Source organism: Phalangium opilio, unplaced genomic scaffold (assembly GCF_054372755.1).
Source record: "Phalangium opilio isolate 3A_F unplaced genomic scaffold, DU_Popi_V2 ptg000329l_1, whole genome shotgun sequence".
In the NCBI taxonomy this organism is placed as follows: domain Eukaryota; kingdom Metazoa; phylum Arthropoda; class Arachnida; order Opiliones; family Phalangiidae; genus Phalangium; species Phalangium opilio.
The window spans coordinates 13539209-13557447 of NW_028324226.1; the positions used below are offsets into that span (position 1 = coordinate 13539209).

The window sequence follows — 18239 nt, forward strand, 5'->3', positions numbered from 1 at the left end:
TCGTGCTGTTTTCTCGGCAAGTCGTACAGTCGTTTCTGCACCTTTTTCATCTTACGATGACGAGTAACTGATCTGACGGAATTCATAGTGGCAACGTTTGTTACGTTTCGAGGGAAACCGTAACGACACACTTTTGATCCCTTTTTAGAATTTTTCACCTTCTTATAACAACTGGAGGTGCATTTGTGAGTTTGAAATTTTTTTACCAGCCGGTGCAGCTCCGGACTTACCGATGCGCTTGGCATCGAACACGTGACGTTTTTTTGCACGTAATCCAAAATAGTCTCGGCCGAAGAAGTTCCAATCTTTGGAGCGTCCTTGGCCCACAAAAGCATGTGGTAGTGAGGTAAACCTCGAGATTGGTATTCAACCCGCCAAAAATGATGTTCTATCATGCCAAGAACTGGATTTTGCTTACACAAGACAAAGTTGTTTAACAGCGACCGCACTTTGTTGTGAAAGTGCAAATTGACGCTAAGTGGATCGAAATTCAACAATTCAGCCACCGTCATCGACCCTACTCCTGGAACGTCTGAATTCACTTTTCTCAAGTGATCGTGCAGTTCCACGTCATCATATTCGGCCGGATTAAAAGTCAAGAGCCAGGTGGGAGGGCCAAATTCCCGAATCATCGCTAGAACGGATCTAAGGACTTTATACCAGTAGTCCTTAGTACCTCGAATATGGCCCAAGAAAGTAGCTAAATTACTTTCAAGTTCTTTATCGCCAGATTCAACCCGACTGAGCAAAGTTCCAACACCAATTGGCATGGGTTTTTTAACACGAAGAACGTAGTTCAAACTGCTAGAAATCGCTTTCATTTCGCATTCTTGATAAGAATGAAACAAATAGGCGTAATCTCGTCTAAAAATTAGACTTTTGTTCAAAAGACGGGATAAACGATACTCGGTTTCCGTTATTTTTCCAAATGGTCTATCATCGTGCTTGCCAAAGCGACCCCGAGGGAACAAATGAACGAAGCTCATGTATTCCAGTTTTTTGTCCCAAGTGCTAACCGGCTCGGCTTCGACGCGCTTCATTTGGTAAGTACCCAATAAATCCTTCGGTGGTTTGATGTTCACCGGATGAATAGAGTAATGATCGTACAGATCATTGGGCTTCGTATTCGGAAAGTTTTCGCAACAAAGCATCGGGCTGCGTTAAAATTGCGTAGGCGTCGTCTGCTGCAAGGTTCAAGTGATTTTCACCCTGCACGCCTATATTTGAAGCGTTTTGGCCAGCTTGCATGTCGTGACCGCTATTCACCGCTTCCATTGGAAGCGCAGCGGGAGCACGTGGCACCGCATCACAGCCATCGTTGATCAGCGCTAGTGGTTCTGTCACGCTCAGTAATTCATCGGGAGTCAATGAATTTTCTCCGCCATCAACATCTTGCGTCCCACAAATATAATCCAGATTCATTGCCGAAATATCAATGTCTTTGTAAAAAGGATTAATTTTTTTTAGCACACTGAATGCTTTCAACACTTTTTCGAGGCAAACAACCTGCTGCCAAACTTTTTTGTCCGCAGTGGGAACGCCATTCACCAAGATATGCAGTTCGTGATTTGTGGGCAACGTCTTAGGAATCATCTTCAAATTTTTCTCCACGGGAATTGGAAGATAAATTACTCTTCCCTTTAAAGCTTTAACCGTACCAAACTGCATGTTGGAATTGGTTTTGGTGCCTAACCGCACCACAGTGTTTAACGGCTTCACAAGCTGAATTAAAACTTTCTCAAACATGTTTAAATCAGTGACATCTGTCGGAGGATTGTCAACCGCCAAGTTGTTCAGAAAACATCTAATGGGAACTTTACCCTTTCCCAAATCCGTGGCGCAGTAACGACATAGAAGCATGTCCGCTTCTCTCGTGTCGGAATTATTCATTATCCAACCAGCTCTTAAAATCAGATAGGCCTCGTTCTCAAAAACAGCTCTGTTTACCAGTTTTTCTACTGCTCTTAAATCAGATTTTTTCAGTAATCTTAAACAGCAGTCGCAGGGCGTGTCGTGAAACTCGTTGGTGTTTAGCATTGCCCGAGCGAATTGATTCTCGTAAAGACTCAAGATTTCACTTTCATCGAGACTCGGCCGAGGAGCGTTAACGCTTCCTGTAGGAGCATCGTTTTGTTCCTTATTAAAATTTTTTCCACGTGTGACAAGGATTTTTCTCAATTCCGCCATGACTTTTGTCAGAGAATCGTAATCACCACGTTCAATTTCAGTTGAAATTTTAGTTAACGCGTTGAGCAAGGCTTTGACTTGATACATCTTATTCAGAATACTTCTAATTCCCGAATAATGAGGAGCGAGTTCAGCGAAAGAACGCAAATGACTTTGGCACTCTTCGGTATCAGCGCAGTAAGCAGTGTGTCCTAGAAACGGAACTATTTTCACGACTATTTCGTCCCCATCTGGTGGTATAGACACGTTTGATTTTGCGCAAAATTGTTTTCTTAATTCGCAAAGGTCCAAATCTGTCTCAAAAATTTTAGTCAAAGATTTTTCATTGGCAGTCGCAACTGTGTTTACAAAAGCTAGTACTTTTGAAATGGCTTGATTTCTAACTTTGCAAATATGACTGCATTCCCAATAAATTGTTTTGGGTTGGGTTTCAATGAACCCATCTTCGTTGATCACTAAATTTGCTTTGGGGTTCTTCTCCTCATTCTCAACAATTTTGAAAAGATTCGTAACAACCCCCGACTCATTAATTTGTAAGACTCGTTCAATGACATGAGTTTTGTCATTGTTTCTTATTTCAACGAAATTTCCCATTTCATCAACAAACAGTTCTTTAGTTGAATTGGAAGCACGGTCTCTCAGAACCTTTCGTACACTACCATCAGAATTCAATTGAAAAATTTTGGTATAGCGTGACTCTTCGTCATTTTTCAATATTCTGCCATTATTCCCAATTGCATAATAGGTAATTTCATGAAAATAGGCTTCTTTTAGGCTACTGTGAAGCCTTTTCCCACCCACAACTTCCGTCAAATTGTCACAAGTGACTGGCCCAATTTCTTTGATTTTTTTGACAAAATCCTTAAATTCGCTAACCATCCCTGATAGTTGGGCGTGGTATCCCGAATACATTTGCCTTTTCAAATGCAATATTTTACCAGCTAACAATTGGCATTTTAGCTTGTAAGAGACAAATTTGGTGCATCTTTTACTAGTCTCACCGTCAAAAGACTTCAATACTGCCAGCCTTTCAGTTAAACGTGTGACTAGAAACCGTTTGTAACTTTCGGCTATAAATTTCTTGTTTTTCGTCTTGAAAATCCCCGCATTAAGGAGTCTTTTCGCAAAGACAAATTTATCCCGTTTGTTTGGTTTTCTATTTTTTGAGCGCAAATTAGCGTCTCCACCTGGCGGCATAGTTCTCTTAGGTTTTTTCCCTGTCTCAAGTAGAGATTTACGCTCCACATAGTTTCTCTTAAACAACGCCTTGTTTTTAAGATAGTACCGTTTACACTTAAGTTTGTTAGTTTTATCATCTTTCAATGATTTACTCTGAACTTGCGATTTTAACTTGGCTTCCGCTCTTCTTTTTTGCATTACTAAGCGCATATATATTTTCTTTTGCTGTTTTCGAGAAACCATTTCGAATATTCGTAAAGAAATATAACACAGTTCTGTATTTTTGAAACAGTTCTTAATTCCACACAGCAATTTTCAACTTGTGTTTGCAAACAACCCGAATTAGCTATTGCACAAAGAACACCTTTGATCCGGAAAGAAATCCAATATAGCGTTGCACAAAGAACGCTTTGGAACCACAAAGCTATCCAATAAAGCGTTGCACAAAGAACACTTTGGAACCACAAAGCTATCCAATAAAGCGTTGCACAAAGAACACTTTGGAACCACAAAGAAGTACAATTATATACACTCTTAAATAAAAACAACATACAGTGAAATGTAATAAAAAGTAATAGGCTTAACGTGAAGGGAAAAAAAAGAGTAAAAATTAAACAAGGGAAAAAATGTAAATAATTTAATACAGACGTTGTAAAGTAATGGGACTAATAAAAGCAGCTATTAACCCTTAAAAGATTAATTAGAAATGAAATTAATTGTAAGTCTTAGTAGTAGCAGAGGAAAATGTGTTGGAGAATACGTACCAAAACACCGAAAGGCGCCCGAAAACGTGGCGCTTAACATAAAAAAGGCTTAGTTAAAAAGTCAAAGTTGTGTACAGGACCGAAAATAAGCACAAGAACATTTATAGGCTGGGCCGGAAATAAGCACAGGACACTGGACATTGTCCAATAAAATTTTAAAACGTCCCATAATAGTTTTAAAAACACAGGGCGGCTCCTTTATGGAGCTCAGCATTCACACAAATATTTAAATTTTTAATTATTATTATTATTCCTCTCTTTTATTTAACACTATCAGTGCTTAGCCCACTCGATCACGCGCTCCACGACGGTGGAGTGCGTGATCGAGTGGGCTATAGTCAGTGTCTCAACATTCAAATTTTAAGGAACGAAAGTGAGTTCTATGCCAAAATTTATTTAAGAATTATTTTGTTTTTAATTTGTTTTTAAGCTAAGTCATATATTTAACAACTTAAAAGTTTATTTATATGATCTAGTTTGAAAATTGATAGGGAGCACTTTTTGTTGTTAAATTGTGATTTTTTTAATTCCTTGTTAACCGGCCAAGGCTTAGAAAATGGACAACTGGAAGATAGGCGGTAACGTTTATGTAACAAACAATGGAATTCGAGGTGGACGCGGCGGTCGAGGTGGTAAAGGCGGTCGAGGAGGTCGTGGTGGTCGAGGAGGTGTTGAAAAACGTGGGGGGAGGCGTCCGCGAGTGTGTTACTCGTGTAAAAAACCAGGGCATTTTATAAGGGATTGCCCTGCTCTCAAAGGTACGGGATCCTTTTTTTAGAAGCTGTTAGTGTGACCATGGATAAAGAATGCGCGTGAGGAAATTAGTTTTCACGCTATAGAATAGGCAACTCCCTATCTCGAACGACAGCTAATACACCACTTCGACATTCTGTTGTGCGCATGCCCGATGCCCCGCGCTCGAAGCGCCTCAAGGGGAAAGACTGGAAACTGCTCTTTGTTACCCCTACTAGCAAAAGCGCAACCCCACGCGGTTTTTTCCCTGCCCATCTTAATAAGTACTAGTTCGCAGTAGCCCGCTGTGGCGCCCTAGGTAATGTCAAAGTGGTGTATTCTGTATATACTCTGTTACAACATCGGTTGTCAGCAACCGCAAAGCTTGGTCTCTATGTAACGTAGCTTTGTACGTGCTTTCAAGAGACAAAAAACTTCAGGATCTTCAGAATTTAAAATATCCGCGAGTTTTTTAGCTCGAGTGCACGGCCCTCTAGGCCTTATAGCGTTTTCCTTTGGGTCCTCGCGGAGCGCTCCCATGGAGGAATAAAACTTGGAGATCCTATTCTTCAAAACAGTCTTTAACGAAGCTGAAAACTACTACTACCATTTTTATTGCTCCTTGGGAGCGCTCCGCGAGGACCAGGGCCGGAAATAAGCACAGGACACTGGACATTGTCCAATAAAATTTTAAAATGTCCCATAATTTTTTTAAAAACTAAGGGGGTCACTGGACATTTTGACCTATAAATTTTCCTAAGTTTTGATACCTTGACTATGGAGAAGCGACACCATTTTTGCACACTCCAGTGGACAATGTCCTATAAATTTTCCAGTCAAACAGGGGGTCTCTGGACAAAAGTCCTATAACAAATTTTTCTTATTTCCGGCCCTGGCGAGGACCCAAAGGAAAACGCTATTAGCCTCAAATACGTGTAAAATTGCCACAGCCTACTGCACGTATTTGAAACTAAGACCTAGAGGTCCGTGCACTCGAGCTAAAGATACTCGCGGATCCTGAAGATCCTGAAGGTTTTCGTCTCTTGACAGCACGTACAAAGCTACGTTACATAGAGACCAAGCTTTGCGGTTGCTGACAACCGATGTTGTAACAGAGTATATACAGAATAGGCTGTCGTCCGAGGCATGGAGTTAATTATTTGCCCTATATGTGTCGTTTAAATATTATAACAAGTTAGAGCCAACTAATCAATATGAACAATTCACTCTTGATACTTCCACGGAGATGTATTTTAAGAAATGATACAACTCCGTGGTTGCAAGACTGGCAGCATAACACTTTTTATCCCGTCCTCTACTCTCTCATGACTAGTTAATTCTAAACACCCGGCCTTTTTCTATCCAAAGTCTAGTCCCTAAACTATATTTAGTTTTCACAAATGGAGGATTTACACCATTTTCGCCAGGAGGCCTGGCTACTTGGAAGACAAAAACCCCTTTCGCTTTTTTCCTCCACATAGCTCTTTGCCTTCTGGTGTAATGGTATGAATCCTCCATGTGTGTAATAATTGTTAAACCAAATGAATGGCTTAACAAACAAGCAGATAGTCTAAATTCATTAAAGATAGTTAATAGCCTATTTATATTATTGGAAAAGAAAAAAAGGAGGAGAAAACGCCTGAGGGCATGGAGGTCGGTGAGGGGGCGCAACCAAAGCCCCCACAAGATGTCGTCATCGATATCGATGACGATAAAAAGGATGCGCCAGTGACAGTTTAATTTTTATTTTGTAAGTAAGATAAATAATTAAAGTTATTACAAAAATGTGATGAATTATATTAAACCCGGGGCACAGGAAAAAATGTTAACAGTTTTAATGTGTTAGACATGAATACCATATAACATGGTAAAATTTGGTAACAAATATAATTAATGACGAAATATAGATAGTTTTCACACATGGAGAATTCAAACCATTTACTACAGGAGGCCGGGCTACCTGGAGGACAAAAACCTGTCTGCTTTTGTCCTCCAGGTAGCCTGGCTTCCTGGTGTAAATGGTATGAATCCTCCATGTGTGAAAACTATCTATAGTTCCTTAAGCATAAGGAACTTACATTGGCGCCCTATAAATATGAGCAAAGTATACATAGTTTACACGCAAGGAGGATTCATACCATTTGCACAAGGAGACCACGCAACTTAGAGTGTAAAATAACAGACGATTTGACACTCTAGGTGGCTTGGTCTCCCTGTGTTAATGGTAGGAAGCCTCCATGCTTGTAGTTTCCAAGTTAAATTGGTGGGTTATAGATTAGTAGCCTTATTATGTATTTGTTACTTGCTTTTCTGCCGGTATTGTATAGTTAAATTAATTTCCTGTGTTCCAATAACATTCTTATTAGAGTATAATTTTGTCATTTTGTTTCATATAGCATCATCACAATTATCTTTTCTCGTTTTTTTTATGTAGATTTTTTCTTTTTTTTTATGTAACTAACATAAATAATTTTTTTGTAAAAATCATTATTTTCTTTTTTTAAAATCATAACTTCATTACCTAAAAATAATAAATATTTCATTTTTTAAAAATCATAATTTCATTTTGTAAAAATCAATTATTTCATTCCCTAAAAATAATAAATAAAACATTTTGCGAAAATCATTAAAATCCAAATATCACTTTTTATTTATCATTTAAATCTTGTCTATCTGCATGCCATTTTTTAATTCATACAAAAGGGGGGGGGATTTTTCAAGATTTAATGTGTTTTTTAAGTGCCGTTAAAATTCTATTTAATATGTTAAAATTCTATTTAAAATAAAATTAATTTATTTGGTTTGATCCCGGGTGGTAGCACTGAGTTCATCAAACTTGCAACAAACCCTTGTAGAGTAGAACTCTACGGTTGATTGCTGACTTAATGTTTATTACTTCTATGCGACTTAGCTGTGGTACTTATTTGACATAAACCAAAATTAATACCATTTAATTAAGCAAAATAGTGTTATAAACGTCTTTAAAAAACGCAACCTCAAATTCAATCTATACGGTTACAGTTGTGTTGAAATGAGATTTTTGGTAAGGTCAGGTAACGTACATTTGCATCTAAAAAACATTTTTTCCCAATATTTTCAGAATAAATTAATAAATTATTTATAAATTTGCGTTAACAATTTTGTCCACATAATTAATTTCCACACATATCAAAGCAAAATATCTGTTAGGGTTAATTTAACCCGACGGCACTAGATGGTCCTGTAATGGAGTAGTTTATTTCCCCGCAAACCTTGGCAAAATAAACAGTTTTTCTGGAAATCAATAATTTTACAACAGTAGGAACATTTTTTTTTTAAAACTGAGTTATAAACAGTGACTGGACACGCAAACAATTTAATTATAATTCAATTTTTACCTAATAACTAAGCATGGGCGAATACTCGAGTAACACGAATAACTCGATCGAATATCGAGACGAATAACCGTCTCGATATTCGATAAGCCCCATTTCGGGTATTCGAACGAATATCGAATAGTGAATTTTACTATTCGGGCCTACTATTCGTTAAATATTCGACTAACTATTCGTTAAATATTCGATTAACTATTCGTTAAATATTCGATCAACTATTCGAGAAAACAAAAATATTAACCCTAAAAATGTTTTAAAAAAGTAATGGCAGTTACACTTTTTAATGTATAAGTTTCTATGGGAAAATGGGCCTGAAGTGCTACTACTCTATAGCGCACCTAAATTCTAAATATAATTTAAATTGATTTTAATTAATCCTTCTATTTCTGACTATTCGATAACTATTCGATAAGGGCAATTCTAAGTTAAGCCTAATTATTCGATATTCGGTTCCCAAACAACTATTCGTCTCGGTATTCGATAAGAAAATTTTTCACTATTCGATATTCGTCTCGACAGTCAAAAACTGGTATTCGCCCATGCTTACTAATAACAAATGTTGGACATTAAATACTGATTTCAACATCCCATTATTCGATGTTCAGAAAACTATGTTAACGCTAAAGGTCAATTTTCTCCCCCAAACTGATGCAAGTATTTTATGTTGAAATAAAAGAAAAATACTTTTAGCATTCTTGGAAATTATTTACTTTAATTGATTTACTCACAATAGTCTATTTAGTTAGAAGCCATTGTTTGTTGGTTGGCTCACGTAAAGTGGCATCGTAACAAACTGAGCTTCATCCATCAAACGAACATTTATATTACCACAATTAATAAAACTTGTTAAAAGCGTGTCAATTATAGCACTTTGAGCTAAAATTATAATAAATGAGGACTATTAGCTAACAAAATAAGGTGTGCAGTCATTACTTATTTCATTGGAAAATCACCGTTAAAGGCAGTGCTATTTCTTGTGTTTAATAGTTTACAATGTAAACAAAGATGTTACGTTGGTTGCTCTGTAGTAAGCGTGGCCTTCCATAAAGTATTACCTAATTAAATATTTCAATTATTTGGGTAGAAATGCTATTTTTTAATTAATACAATGGAGATATGGAAATAGCGGTAACGGACTACATTGTTTTTTACCCTGATTTGAGCAAATTAGATAACGGTATCCAGAATTAACTAGCGCTACTGTTACCCATGTTAAAGAGATAAACAAAGCATAAAATCATAGCATAATTACGACTTCGAAGTTAAGAACAGAGGATTTGAGGAAACCTGGGTAATAATAAGCACCGTGCTTGCTTAGCCTTGCTACTAACTGAAATTGTTTTGACCAAGGCTTAGTGAAATGAAATAGATTAATTTACAATAATTTTCAAAATTAATGATAATCCTTACCTTAAGCGTTTAATATTTAAATAATATTAAGTTTTAGCAACTAAAAATACTAAAATTAGACCAAATTACTTTCCAAAAGCTTCATAAAGTTCATAAACGCTATTTAAGGCGACGATTTAGACTCGAGTATTTGATGGCGCCGCCGACTATCGCCGTTTCAACGTCACGGGACTCACGGCGGCTGCGCGGAATTATTAAAGCCGTCTTATCGCGCTCTCTATAGGCCATTTCATCCATAAAGCATTATGAAGAAACTCTCAAATTATTATGAGGCAACTAAACGTTAAAATACGCCAATTTTGGTCGCGCTGATATTTTCTAGTAAATTAGTGTATCCATGATATAAAATCGCAAATCGAGTTATGTTCTAAATGTTATCAAAATTAATACTTAAACTTAATTATTTTCCATGAAAATCGCTTAGCGCCATGAGAAATGTTGTACCTTTCATTTAAGACCGTTCCCAAAACTAACAAACGTATAGTTTTTCTAACATCGAATTAACCGGACGGTTCTTTTCAAAAAATTTCCCATGTTATTTCTATGGGAAAAATTCCTGTTTTTCATAAAAAGGTGTGAAAAATTTTATGGAAATGAAAACCACCCTTAGCAACTTTATTCTTTATAAAAAAAACTAATGGATGGATCTTTTTGAAATTTTAACCACACATTAAGGGCCCAAATTGTAGTTCTGGGGTATATTTTCAAAACAGTTAAGGTAATACAAAAAAAGTTACATCCAATCAAAAAACCACCCTTATACATTAAGGGCAGTATGAAGTCTTATCTAAGAGAGCTACCGCTCTCTCAGAATGTACCAGGATATAGTCGCAATTTAATATCAGTCAGGAGATTTGACAATCAAGGGTTCAAAACCATAGTTGAGAATGGATTAGTCAAGATGTATGACACCAAAGGGAAATACTTTATGGGAGCACACCTAACCGATGAAAACTTATATATCACTGATGCATATGTAGTGAAGGAGGAGAATCATGATATAAGAAACAATGCAAAGGCCCACATTAGCATCTCCGAAAATGACATGTGGCATAAACGATTAGGACATCCCAGTGAAGGAAGGATTAAAGCTTTACAAAAACATGGGATGGTTGAAGGATTACCAGAATTAAAAGGGGAATTTGAAGTCTGTATACCCTGTAGATTATCCAAGGCTTCTAAGAATCCATCAAGACCAAGTGGAAATATCTCGACCAGTCAAGTTCTAGAAGTCATTCACAGTGACGTTTGGGGACCTGCGCCCATACCCTCATTGGGTGGAGCCCGTTATATCATCACATTCGTGGATGATTATTCTCGAAGAGCTACAATATATCTTATGAAGACTAAAGATGAAGCATATACTAAATTTCAAGAATATCGTTCTTTTGTGGAACGACAAACCGGGCAACGTATTAAAAGCATAAGGACAGACAATGGACTGGAATATTGTTCGAAAGAATTCCAAGACAGCTGTAAGAAGCTAGGAATCAATACGCAGAGAACGAACACCTATACACCAGAGATGAATGGAGTCTCAGAGAGATGGAATAGAACGTTGATCGACGGAGTGCGGACTTTGCTTGAGGACGCAAAGTTGCCACAGAAACTGTGGGGTGAAGCTGTTCTTGCGTTTACCTATTTATACAATCGTCTACCTCATGCCAAGTTACCAAATGTCGTACCAATGGAAAGATGGACTGGCAAGAAACCATCGGTGAGACATCTAAGGCGTTTTGGGTGTCTCGCATTTGCGTTTATTCCGAAACCACATCGTCATAAATTCCAGAACCGATCACAGATGGGAATTATGGTGGGATACGCCATAAAGACGAAGGGTTACCGCATATGGTTTCCAACTCACAATAAGGTAATCGAAACGAAACATGTCACATTTGATGAGAACCACTTAGGGATTACCTCAATACGAGAAACAAGGAAAGATGATTACGTTGAAATTTTTAATGAACAATGGCCACAGGAGGAGCAAGTCGTACAAACGAGAGGACAAAAGCTTATCACTATTCAAGAACAAGAAGCTAATGAAGGATTAGTAGAAAAGGTAAATGGCTCAGACTTGGGGGACTCATCAGATGATGAATTTGAAGACGTTGAAACTGAGATGAAACATGTGGAGGGCAAAACAGAAGAACAGAAGACACACACAGTAAACGTAATAGAAGAACCAGTTTTACCCAAAGGATGGACACGTCATGAAACGCGCAGATCAGGACGAACAAAGGGACCCAAAGATGTTTATTATCGCACTGACGACAACAAACTTTTACGATCAATGAATGAAGTCCGAACATGCTTGGCTCAGCGTCAGATGGAACATGATCTTTCTCAATTTTCATTTGTTCCACTTAATCACAAAGTGAGAGATCCAACACAAGGTATTGGAAGTATGGAACTACATTGTCAAGCATTACCGAAGTCCTATGAGGAAGCACTATCGGGAGAAGAAGCCAATAAATGGCACAAAGCAATGGAAGTCGAATTAAACACCATTAAGAAGCGACAAGTCTTTGAATTAGTAGACAAACCCGATGATACGAAAACAATTGGAACGAAATGGGTGTACGCAATAAAGACTGACGCAAAAGGCAAACCCATAAGACATAAAGCTCGACTAGTAGCGCAAGGATTTGCACAAGAGTACGGACGAGATTATCACGATACATATGCACCCGTTATTAACTTTACGGTTGTACGCATTTGCATCCTATTATTCATCGTATGTTTGGGATGGTGCCACAAGCAACTAGACGTTAAAAACGCTTACTTATATGGAACTCTAGACGAAGAAATATACGTTAAACAACCCAAAGGATTCGAGGAGCCAGGTCGAGAGAACGCAGTATGGAGACTAAAGAAATCGTTATACGGCTTAAAACAAAGTGGACGCCAATGGTTTGGTGAATTAGACCATGTTTTACAAGACCTAGGATTTAAGAAATTATCCGGATGCAATTGCATTTATTCATATGGTACATCAGGTCTATTGTTAGTTTACGTCGATGATATCGTACTCATCACTAAGGATCAAAACACAATGAAGAAACTGATCACCACCTTACAATCATCGTTTGAAATGGCAGACTTAGGAGAATTACATTACTTCTTGTGCATTGAGTTTGATTTTTCAAGACCAGGCGAAGCCTTTATTCATCAAGCAGGATACGTGGAGACACTAAAATCCAAATGGAAATTAAACATGAATCGCATATATGAAACGCCGTTACCAGTAGGAATATCGTTTTCAAAGCGGCAATGTCCACCTGAACAGTATCCGATTGAATTTCCTTATCGACAATTGATTGGAATCTTGTTATATTTAGCACAAAGAACCCGCCCAGACATAATGTACGCAGTAACAACGTTAGCACGATTTTCTGCCAACCCAGCAAAAATACAATGCGACAATCTGAACAGAATCCTGAAATATGTTTTTGATACCAGTGACTTTGGCTTGCACTATCATAGCGTTGATTATATTACGTTAGAGGCATATACCGATGCATCGTTCGGATCCGATAAAGATGATGGGAAATCAACCACGGGACTACTCGTGAACATTGGGGATAACCCAGTACAGTGGCGCAGTACAAAACAAAATAGCATCGCGTTGTCAAGTACCGAAGCCGAATACATCGCTTTGGCAGAGACGGCAAAAGAGGTCGTTTGGACATCGAGAATCTTAAAGGAATTAATGGACAATTTTCAATTCAAACAGACGCTAATGATACCTAAAATATATTGTGATAACCAATCGGCAATCTCTCTGTCTAAAAATAAGATCGAAAATAATAGAACAAAACATATAGAATTAAGATACCATTATATTAGAGAGTGTATAGAAAATAAGTTAGTTAACGTTGATTTTGTTAGTACGAATATGAATTTAGCTGACATATTTACTAAGGTAATCGCGACTAGAAAATTTATTGAATTTTGTATACTTCTGAAACTTAACTACTAATATTACTAAATTAATAATAATCTTATGATAATATGAAAATGTATAAATAAATATCTAATTAAGGGAGCATATTAGATGAACAACTTTTTTAGATTAGATATTTATCTGATGACGTCATTGGAATAGAGCAGATAAGATAAAGAAGAAATAGATAGTCGTCTGATATTTTTGTAATCAGTTTTTTTTGGTATCGTTTTTGTAAGAAGTTAGTTGTGCTCGAGACACCGTGCTGGATCGGTTATAAATTAATCAAAAATGTCTTGATTAGAATCAAGTCCTAAAAAGTATCGATAAGACTGAGGTTATCACTTGACTGAAGGATCAGATATTAACTTTTCTTTTTAATTGAAACTTAAAGGCATGCTTAAGAAAAAACAACGTTCCATTACCGTTTTCCGTTGAAATAACTTATTTTACAGGTAATCAATTTCAAAAATTTACTTATCTCGGGTTTTCGGGCACAATTCCATTCCCCCAAAACATTTTATCATTACATTAATCACTTTTGAGAGAGTACGTGTATGACATTCCCTCATTTGTGCCCGGCATGCTTCGCAGTGGATACGTTTTAAAACAATGGCGGAAAATTAAGTAGGGACAGTTAGATTTTTACTCGTGGTTATGAAAAATGATGTAATGTCTAGTGTACTTCAGTCAACAGTCATACTGTTCATTCTCATAGCTCAGGACATGATTAATGCTACTCACTATTTCTCTCTCTAGTTTCAAACAATGGTTAGAGACCATTCAGTGCCGCGGGTCGCACATGAATATATTTCAACTACAGTTTACATCAATTCTCCGTGGTCGTACTATTAGCGGGTTAAGCACTAATTTGTTCAGAACATGTCTCGAAAGTGTGCTTGTTGTAAGTTTTTAAAGCAGTGTTGCCAATGTGTGGGTAATTTCCCACATCGTGGGAGATTTAGGTTTGGTTTTAGGCTCTGTGGGGAAAAAGTAATATTTTTCCGAAATCAATCAAATGTCGGAATTTTCCTGTTCAAGGGTTAATAGTGCGAAATTTTCAAAAATGCACTAATTTTAACTGCACAGTTAAAATTGGTGCATTTTCGAAAATTTTATCCGGTTTAATAATTTCAAGCGACATTTTGAAATAAATTCGGTGATTTTAAGTTTGGCACTGAAAAAAAAGAAAGCATATTTTGAGAATTTTAAAGCTTTATAGCATTTGTACATATTGTCAAAGCCATGCGGAGTGATATTCCATATTAAAAAAATATAAAAATATAAATCTGGACTATGATAAAATAGTCCAGATAAATATGACTGTAAAAAAGGGGGTGTGGGAAATGCGGCAAATTTTTAAAATGGAAGTGGGAAAATCCACTTTGAAACATTAGCAACACTGATTTGAAGGTTTTGGTCATGGCTAAACAGACCGCTCATTCAGTTTTCTATTGTTTTAAAGCTTATTTTGACACGTTATCTCTCAAAAGTGATTAATGTAATGATAAAATGTTTTGGGGGAATGGAATTGTGCCCGAAAACCCGAGATAAGTAAATTTTTGAAATTGATTACCTGTAAAATAAGTTATTTCAACGGAAAACGGTAATGGAACGTTGTTTTTTCTTAAGCATGCCTTTAAGTTTCAATTAAAAAGAAAAGTTAATATCTGATCCTTCAGTCAAGTGATAACCTCAGTCTTAACGATACTTTTTAGGACTTGATTCTAATCAAGACATTTTTGATTAATATCTGCTCCTTCAGTCTTCATTTTAATTAAGATTGTTAAGAAACTGTTTTACATTTTCAAAATCTACACTAAGCAGAAACATATAAAAATGGGACCGTAACTTTTGCTCAATCAGTCATTTATTTATAATGATACTCCAAAAAATAAAAACGTAACTCATTGAAAGTTTGTATTCTTATTGTAATTAACATAATACAATTTTTTACAACCCTTTATTGAAACGCGAGGCGCTCCCCTAAAAATTCCACAAATAGGACCAAATTGACAGTTTTACACAATTTTTTAAAACGCTGATTTAGCCTATGTCTCTTTAACCTTTAGCTCAAACTTTTCATAAGCCCAATATGAAATTCGGATGTCCTTAAAACTTCTCAACGACGATCCGAGATTTTCAATTTCGAACTTTTTTGTAGCATTAACTAACGTCTGTTTGATATTAAGCTTATAAACCTTAAACACAATATAGTCAGGGCAATGCCGACTCAATTTTTAAGGGCTACCCTAAAAGTCCACAAAGGTGATCCAAGATTGTTAATAAATACGCCTAAAAAGTGCCCTCTTCAAAATATGTAGCCGGGGAAAAGAGAGCGTGATCGAGTGGGCTATGCTAGTGGGTATTTTGGTAGTAAGTAACGGGGGTTGGGACTCCAGGCATAGCCCGCTCCATCACGCACTCGACAACGCAAAGCAGCTCGTGCCAGCGTGGGAAATAAGGCGGTAACACAGGGCAAATGACGAGTTTAAAAATCGCCTGGTACAGTTCAAAAATTAAATCGGAGGGGGGGGGGTCAGTGGTCCACGAGACTACTAAAAAATTCAAGGGTAACCAGAGTCCACACATTAAAATTCTAATATTTTAATTATCCACTTCCTTAGCTTAGCAGACGACGTGCTCTGGCCAATGGTCACGGACCAGTTTATTTATTCCAAGTCAGGAGGGTCTTTGGTCTAATGTCCAGTTTAAAAAAATCCTTATTTCCCACCCTGACTCGCGCTATAGGGCAAGCAGCTTGCGACGTGTTGCGCGTGATCGAGTAGGCTATGGTCCGGTCAAAAGAAATCTTCAGTTCAGCCAAGAAGTTATATCAGTATCTCAGAGAGAAGATATAAGATGCCTTTGTATTCGCGCGCCATAGTCCCAGTCCCCCTTTCAAAATACAAGGGGGACGTAAAAGGAGGCGCCGGGCTATTTCGCTCTAGTCAGTCGGAAATTTTCCTCACTCGCGTCGTCGCGCTGACGTGAGTTTTCAAGAACCAATGAGATGCTGGTTGTAATTTAGAGACGGGGATTGACTGCGGACCTACGTTAGGACTGGAAATAAAGCTGGAAATCTGGCGAATTTATATCTTCTCTCTGAGATACTGATATAACTTCTTGGTTCAGGTGTTGTAAATAAGGCGGTGGCACAGGGAAAATGACCAGTTTAAAAATTAAATCGGAGGGGGAGCAGTGGACCACAGGACCACTAAGGAAATTCTAGGGTAACCAGGGTCCAGACATTATCTCAACTATTTTAATTACCCACTTCTTTAGTTTAGCAGACGCCGCGCCCTGGTCAATGGTCATGGACCAGTTCATTTATTCCTGGGCAGGGGGTCGCTGGCCCAATGTCTAGTTTTAAAAAAATCCCTATTTCCCACCCTGCTTCAGTTGGGAGTCTGACTCCTGGAGCTCCTAAAGTCCAGAGATGCATATGACAAGGATTCATTTCTCATAAGCGAGAATGGCCAACTCTGTTGTGTTAGAGACAGCCTGGCAGCCTGGTATTTTTTTACTTCTAAACAGGCTGGGAAATAAGGATATTTTTTAAACTAGTCCTTTGGACCAGTGACCCCCTAGTGTCTGAAATTATTTACTGGTCTCCGGACTGGTCCCAGCCTTTGCTCTCCAATAGATTTGCAATTAATAAACTGGTCCCGAGGACCAGTAACCCCCACTTCTTGAATTAAAAAACTAGTCCAAGCAATTAATAAACTGGTTTTGGACCAGAGGAAGTGTGCTATTTCCCAGCCTGCTTCTAAAGTTCTAAGTCAGCTGGGTTTTCACCTTTAAAAGTTAATACATCCCTTTAAAAATGTTATTAAATGAATGAATCTATACGGTTGCAGTTATGTCGAAATGAGAGCAATTAAATATGTGTCTTTGATATTTAGCTCTGATAATTTCAGAAACTTAGTAAAAAGTAGTGTTATGTATTTAACCAGAATTTATTTTATTGAAATTTATTAATAATTATTTAATTAAAAAAATTGTAATACTATTTTATGTTTTAAATTTCACAAATAAAATTCAAAACAGTAAACATAGGGCAAAGGTTATATTGTATTATAATTAGCCAGTGGGATTGATTTTAGCTATATCGCAATTAGAGCTCGACATTTTCTATCCATTATCCACAAATTAGTAATTAATTTGAATGAAAATAAGTGGATATCTTTTATTAATTGGGAAATAATGCACACGCTTTACATTTAAATTTTAGAAGTTGAATTTATTATTTACTTTTTGTATGTAATATTCAGCATTAATTTGACTAAGACAATTAACTAATTACCTACGAGGAATTAACTAGTATATATGTTTAAAATTATAATTTAATCGTTTCAAAACTAATATGGTTTTGAACCGGTTTTAATAATTTAGTTATTAAAATTTGTGATTATCGATTGGTCAATATTGAAAATCAACCAATGGTGGAACTAATTTTTTTTAAACTCAATGAAACTGAAATATCAATGAATCATCTACTGAAAGAGGTATCAACCTATTATTTTTTTTCAAAAGAAGGTAAATAAGGATTAGATGGCTTGCTGCTTCAAACAAGATTTTTAACCATGAATAGAATATTTTGTTAATTTTAGTCAAATTTAGATATTCGGTAATAGAGTTGATATG

At 36.9% G+C, this 18239-nt stretch overlaps 1 protein-coding gene and 1 long non-coding RNA gene across 4 annotated transcripts; one reads left to right on the plus strand and one right to left on the minus strand.

The window, feature by feature from the left end:
* The first annotated feature begins 4342 nt into the window (after window positions 1–4342).
* On the plus strand, window positions 4343–6602 carry LOC149611108 (uncharacterized). The gene is made up of 2 exons (XM_089858704.1): window positions 4343–4888; window positions 6481–6602. The coding sequence occupies exons 1-2, from the start codon at window positions 4687–4689 to the stop codon at window positions 6600–6602; spliced, it is 324 nt and encodes a 107-aa protein (XP_089714830.1). The 5' UTR covers window positions 4343–4686.
* Window positions 6592–10805, minus strand: LOC149611109 (uncharacterized). 3 transcript variants are annotated; one of them, XR_016376480.1, is made up of 4 exons: window positions 9647–10805; window positions 9170–9566; window positions 8965–9112; window positions 6592–8881 (listed from the first exon to the last, which is right to left on the minus strand). It is a non-coding gene; the product is annotated as an uncharacterized LOC149611109 (long non-coding RNA). The 3 variants fall into 3 exon arrangements; XR_016376479.1 differs by having other exon boundaries at window positions 9190–9587; window positions 9647–10802; XR_016376478.1 differs by having other exon boundaries at window positions 9190–9566; window positions 9647–10801.
* Between the last annotated feature and the right edge of the window lie 7434 nt (window positions 10806–18239).